The sequence below is a fragment of the Ascaphus truei genome, chromosome 3 (assembly GCF_040206685.1).
Source record: "Ascaphus truei isolate aAscTru1 chromosome 3, aAscTru1.hap1, whole genome shotgun sequence".
Classification (NCBI taxonomy): Eukaryota; Metazoa; Chordata; class Amphibia; order Anura; family Ascaphidae; genus Ascaphus; species Ascaphus truei.
Window position 1 is genome coordinate 155,694,204 of NC_134485.1, and position 6,713 is coordinate 155,700,916.

At 41.1% G+C, this 6,713-nt stretch overlaps 1 protein-coding gene across 1 annotated transcript; it reads left to right on the forward strand.

Moving 5' to 3' along the window:
• Positions 1-274: 274 nt before the first annotated feature.
• Positions 275-3,604, forward strand: MID1IP1 (MID1 interacting protein 1). The gene has a single exon (XM_075589682.1). It carries the CDS (start codon positions 896-898, stop codon positions 1,352-1,354), a length of 459 nt encoding a protein of 152 aa, XP_075445797.1. The 5' UTR covers positions 275-895; the 3' UTR covers positions 1,355-3,604.
• Positions 3,605-6,713: the final 3,109 nt, after the last annotated feature.

Here is a 6,713-nt window from a genome sequence, read left to right on the forward strand (position 1 = left end):
TAAATATAGATACATCTCACGGATGTGCATTTAAGGGTAACTATTTGTCATCATTTATGCCTGGAATAGAAACTAGTCCTTTCAAGAAGTAAGTGGCACTACTGGGTTTCATGATGAGGTACCTGCTGTTACTGTGTATGATGCAAGAAATGTGTGGGCCTGCCCTGCAACAGTCTGATCTCCTTACTGGGCAGCTGGGACTTGTATGAATATGAGGAGAGGAGAAAAGAGGAGGAGCTTCCTATCTAAGGCAGCTAAAGCAGAAGCCTGTGTTACTCTCGGTCATTCAGATCTCTTAACCGGCTTTATCCTGCTCTACTGCAAAGGGGGTGGCACTTGCAGTTACACCTTTCTTTCCCTGGGTATATAAATATAAATACAGCACTCGGAATCAAAAGAAGCCGGTTACCTAGTTCATATTGAAAGGGGGGAGGAGAAGACATCATCAGTTGTAAGACATAGTTTAAGTGATTAGCATTACAAAGTGACAGACTTAATGCAACACTTAATTGTTCTTGCAAGAAGCCTTTTTTACTATTGAATCCTGTGCAAAAAAATATCCCTTTGTATTGTCAACCTGTGTGTGGAAGCTAAAGTTGCATCTCTCGTTGCTAGAGGAAAGCGGAAGCTGCAGCTGGAACAGGAGTGATGAGCTGAGAAAGAGGGCGATGCAAAGCTAAAGCAGCCTCTTTGACGTGTTCATTTGTGCCACTAACGACACATCATACAGCAAACTACAAAGGATCGGAGGTTGCTTCCTTGTGATCTCTGAGAGCAGGTCATTTTTGGAGGTGTTTCTCAAAGCTTGTGGCGTCCATTAGCCCGTGTTGCTTTCACAGGGAGAGAACCCTATTACATAAGGCAAGATCACCCCACAAAAGAGCAGATTGCAAAGATGATGCAAATATCAGACACATACAACCAGAAGCACTCCCTGTTCAATGCCATGAATAGGTTCATCGGGGCGGTGAATAACATGGATCAGACGGTGATGGTACCAAGCTTGCTGAGGGATCTGCCCCTGGATATGGAGGAGAAGGAAGGGGTCCACAAAAGCAATGGGGCTGCAAACTATTTTACAAGGAGAGACATGCACAGCCACTACATCCTCCTCAAGTCCATTAGGAATGACATTGAGTGGGGGGTCCTGCAAGGAGAGGACAGGAAAAAGGACAAGCTCACCACCATGGACATCAGCAGACTAGAAGATGCAGAAGGAGAAGAGGACCTGGAGAAGCAGTTCCACTATCACCTTTGTGGACTCCATTCAGTCCTCAGTAAGCTGACCAGGAAAGCGAATATCCTCACTAACAGATACAAAGAGGAAATCGGATTCGCCAGCTGGGGACATTGATGCTTGTTGCATATTATAATTTTTTTTATTGCGTTTGGGGGTATGGTTATTTTTTTTATGTCATTTTATTTTTTTGCTCTGTGTGTGTGTGTGTGTCAAACAAAAAGATGTGTCTCATGCAAACAGGGAGGTTTGTAGAGAGGAAACGTTTAAATAAACTGTTATCATGATTGTAACCCATTAGATAGCTCTGAAGGGGTTAAATTAATACAACAGAATGCGTCCTATACTACATCTCTCTTTTTCTATTATGGCTATTTAAATTACAACAGTGCCTATACATCCAGCACAGGACTGGTTAAAATAATAATAGTGCAAAGATCTTTGTTTGGTCAACTTCTGTATTCTGGGGAATGGTTTCTAACATTTCTTTGTGAATGGGCCCTGCAATGCATTGTTCTGCAGTGAACTGCAAACTCTGGCAATGAGAGGGTCAAAAACAATCTCAAATAAATAGAGGTTACCAATAAACTCATCTTAGCCAAAGTGGAACTTGAATAAGGCAAGCTGTAACTAGGAAAGAATCAAGCTTATGATGCTGTGGCTTTTTTTCCTATATTTTTTTTTTCTGCAACCAGAAAGGTTGGTGATATTTCAAGGGCAGACGGGTGTGGTGGTGGAAATTCTAGAGCAGATTGCATCACTCTTTCCTGTTTTGCACTACTTTTGTAACAAAATACAATATAAATAAGTAACTCTTGTTTTGCACTGTGTTAGAAATGCTTTTATTGTATTCTGATGATGACGGAAAGAGGAGCAGTGCTAGCTTCAGTAGGTACTGTTTACATGTTCTTTTGTGTGATCCAAGGCAGACATCTCTTATTGTCTTGCACGGCATATTAATGTATGGGCTGGTAAAACGCTGGCAGGTCAACGAGGCTGCTATTAAGCCAATAACAAGAGCACTTTCATAACTATTAACCATGTTGGAACTAAATGACACATCTATGAATTGTTTCAATCGGATGTTGAAGGGGTTCCCTGTCATATGCTACTTAATAAAAGTACATTCAGGCTTTTTTTTTTTTTAATGGATATTATACTCTAATAAATGATGCAGAATGGTTATTAACTAAAGTACATGTTGGTATGCATTGGTTTTTAGAAATGGGAAAAAAATATAATTCCATGACAAATGTATGTATAGACAGTGATACATATACTGTAAGTACAAACACTGTTAAACACATACTGTACATGTTGTGTATATATATTAGTTTATTATTCTTTCCTGGTTAACAAGCATGACATTATTACTTTTTCTTTAAACCTCAATACTTTGTGTCTAAAACAAAATGTGGAATTATTAGAAAGGAGATCATTTCATTGCAACTCTTCGGATCTAAGATCAAATGTTCATTCGGTATTTATCATCGATGTCACCCAGAGTCAGTTGAGTTAATTAACCTTATCTAGTTGTCACAGGTCTGTTGTTATTTCTATTGATTACCATGCCATTTCATCAATTTGCACAATTGTGTAGTCTGCTAAACTGTTCAGGACCTCACACCCCACACAGTACTAAAAAATATATTCTGCATAAGTAGGACATTCCTATCACATGTGATGTAGAGAAAGGATTAGCTAAACCAGTACTCACCGTTTTCTATAAAGTAAGCATGGCTTTAAAAAGGATTCTGTATTATGATGTTTAGGTTGAATATCAACACTTCGACTTCTAGATGCTGTATTGGTTCTGGAAACAACTAGATTTTTGCCCTTTGAAAGAATAATGGATCAGAATTAATACGCTGTTACCTGTGAGCTTTCAAGACTACAGAATTATAAACATCCAACAAAAATAGTTGTAGCCTCAAGCTCCTAATGCACTATAAAATGTGTTTGTGATCTTTTATACAGTAATAATTCTGGTTAGGCGCCCACAACCCTTGATTCTCTTTGGAGATGCACATTTGTTTGTGAAAAATAGCTTACCTCTCCATCAAAGAAATGGTTGAAATAACATTTTAATAATTAATACCATTGCATTAGGTCCCCTTCAGCAGCATGGGTCCTTAAGCATTTGCTGGGACGGCAAATGCCTAGAACCACATCTGTTAGTAAAGGTTAAGAAACCACATAAAAATATTAATTTTTTACATCAGCTCATATGTTACAAAACTCAATGACCTGTGCATCACAATGATTTTATCCATGTATTCTAGCAAAGTAGATTTAAATGAATAACAATGCCAAGACTTTGTTGAATTTCTCAAAACCACTGCAATAAAAGAGAAAGGGACAAAATGAATGCAAAAGTGAGTAAATTCTCCCCCGCCCCCGCTCGTACCATTCCTGACAGGACCATATGCATTTAGAATAATTATTGTTGCTATATCTCTTATTTGGCAGAGAGACCTGTTCTGCTGCATTGTTTGGTGCAGAGCATCAGACGTAAACCAACCAGTTTTAGATCAGTCAGACTTAAAGCTAGGCTGTGATGATGACTCAGGTTTCCCTTCCAAGAAACTGACTCATTATTGGTAAAATGGCTTGACATCAGGAGATCTCGAGTTAACCCCTCTGTCAACCAATCAGACACAGACTCCAAAGTTGGAGTAAAATAAACACAGCTTCTATTAGAAAACATATCCAAAATTACCAGCAGCGACAAATTGCACCCACACATGTTAGGCTTGGTCCCTGCTGGCTGCTGCAGTGCCCGCTGTGGTGGGCACAGCAGGGACACCATGCTGCGCCATCAGTTTTTCCCGCAGACTGGAAAATTGTGCTCAGTACTAGCGATGGTGCGATAGGCCAGGAGTGCGCAAACTTCTTGAGCTGCACCTCCCTGTCCGGGAGCCGCAGCATTCGCGCCCCCCCTCTCCAATAACTCGGCGTCAAATAACGTCTTGGGTCACGTGACGTGACCCTGCCATGTAATTTTTTGTGCGTTGCCATGGTGACGCGTGATGTCCCATGACCCCTGTGGCGTTATTTGACACCGCGTTGCCATGGCGACGTGTCGCATAAGACCCGGCAGAGTCTGGTAAGTGAGTTACAGAGGCCTCACGCCTCCCCCGGCATCTAATTTAAATGCTGTGGGGAAGAGAGCAGGGCCTCTGTAACCGCCTGCTCCCCACTAGAAATTCTTCCGCCCCCCAGTTTGCGCACCTCTGTGCTAGGCCACGCCCCCTGACAGTTCAGCCAATGAGGGCAAACCTGCCGGGTGATATGGCCACTCCCCTCGTCACGCCCCCCCTCTCTTTCCTCCTGCAGCTCACTGCAGACCGGGGAATTCGGCTGCATGTGCCGCCTGTGCAGCGCAGACAGCGGGCCACAGCCTTACAATTCACCTGCGTCTTATAAAAGCCCAAATCCACCAGCCAACATGTTATAATCCACCGCCGTTTTAGAAACCAATAATCCCACCAGCCAACATGTTATAATCCACCTGTGTTTTATAAAGGCCCAAAACCACCAGCCTACATGTTATAATCCACCCAGTAGGCGGTACTGTATATAAAATACTGCAGCCAAATCAGAAGGACATCACCAGATGTCACCATAGCGAAAGCTCTGCAACACCTTTCCCACCTTCTTTCCAACTGGGTCACTGATCTATCCTTCTCACGTGCAAACTGAACACTAATTGTCACTAACCCACAGCCAGCTGTGACAAACAGAACCACCGATATAGTATCTTTTCGTTTAAAAATAATTTTGCATAGTTCTCTTTGTTTTTATAATTTATTATAATTAAAACAAACATAATAAAAAAATAACGTTAACACATACTAAATGCCAATAACAAAAGCAGGAGGGTAGGATCCTCGTGACCACCAGAGGCAAAAGAGGATGAGCACTTCCTCACCTTCTTGCCCCCTGTCATGTCCCTCTTCGTACTATGGGGTACAGGGGGATACTTGATATAAGGAGGTCTCGAGTTAACCCCTCTGTCCCTTACCGACCCCTAACAAATCAGACAGATTCCAAAGTTTGGGTAAAATGGCCACAGTTTTTTTTTTTTTAAATAAAAAAATACCAGCAGCGATTGGACCCACACATAATAAACATTATAAACTTAAGGTGCTCAAACTACTTGTAGTGCGTGAAAAAAATATTAAGTGGAAGAAGTGTAAATACAATTGTTTTACAGTAACTAGAATGATAATGAATACACAGCCCAGTGGAGTGAGAACTTAAATGGTGAAATACAAACTCATAATTAACCGTGAAAGTCCAAATAAAAGTCCACACCAGAATAAGTAAAACACAAAGTGTTCCAAAGCAAAGAAAAATAATCCACTGTGGTATATAATCAGGTGCTGCTTCTTTAGGGAAGGCTCAGTAAGCCTCCATAGTGAAAACATTAAAAACAAAAAGTGCAAAATGTAGTGCATTATTTAATTTACAAATATGAAAACCACAAAAGCAAGAGATAAGAAACTCACAAACATCCAATGTCAACGACTGTGACTCACCTGGAGGGTTGATTGACAAAGATGCCAGATGTCAAAAGGGGATCCAGGAATGCTTGCATCAAAGACGGTGATGGCTGAGTAAAGTGAACCCTCCAGAGGACAACAATTCTTGAGTAATTAACTCAGCAAAGTGCTTTTTACAAGGATGTTTGTGAGTTCATCATCTCTTGCTTTTGTGGTTTTAATTTTTGTAAACTAAATAATTCACTAGATTTTGCGCGTGCACACACACGTACAAAATATATCACCAGACAAAATCGCCTCTGCAGCCATGGCCCAGCAACAGCTTCCCCACCTTATTTCCTACTGGATCACTGATCTATCCCTCCCCCGCCATAAGCGGGGAAATTTTAACCACAAAAATTTGCCTGGCCCACCACCAAACCAAGAGCTCTTTCCACCCCATCCTGCAAACCCATTTTTATAGATGTCAAGGTCTATGTCTGAGAGATGAATATCATCATCCCTGTATGAACCTGACCAATGACCCACCAAATTCCTGTGCTTCAAGGAGATTCCTCATCAACCTTCCACAAAGGTAGCTACCCCTTTATTTAGCTTGCTTGTCACTCTTTCCACAGCGGTGTCCTCCGTTGTTCCCTGCCAAACCTGCCAAGTGAGAACAAATCTTGCTGAAGTAAGTAATTTGTTGACAGATCGACGTTTCGATCCTACAACATTGACCTTTTTATCTTGAAAAAGATTCATGCTGTAGGACCAAAACGTAGATCTGTTAATAAATTACTCACTTCAGCAACACCATGTGAGTGCTGCATTTTCTCATTTTGAATATATTACCTGATATTTATCAGTGTTTAGCGTCCATGGCTATGTACTGTTTTTGAGCATGAGTATTCTTTTTTGTTTTAAACCTACATAGCCAACATTTCGGACCAAATCACCACTGAGGAACTAAATGTCAGATAAATCTGTGC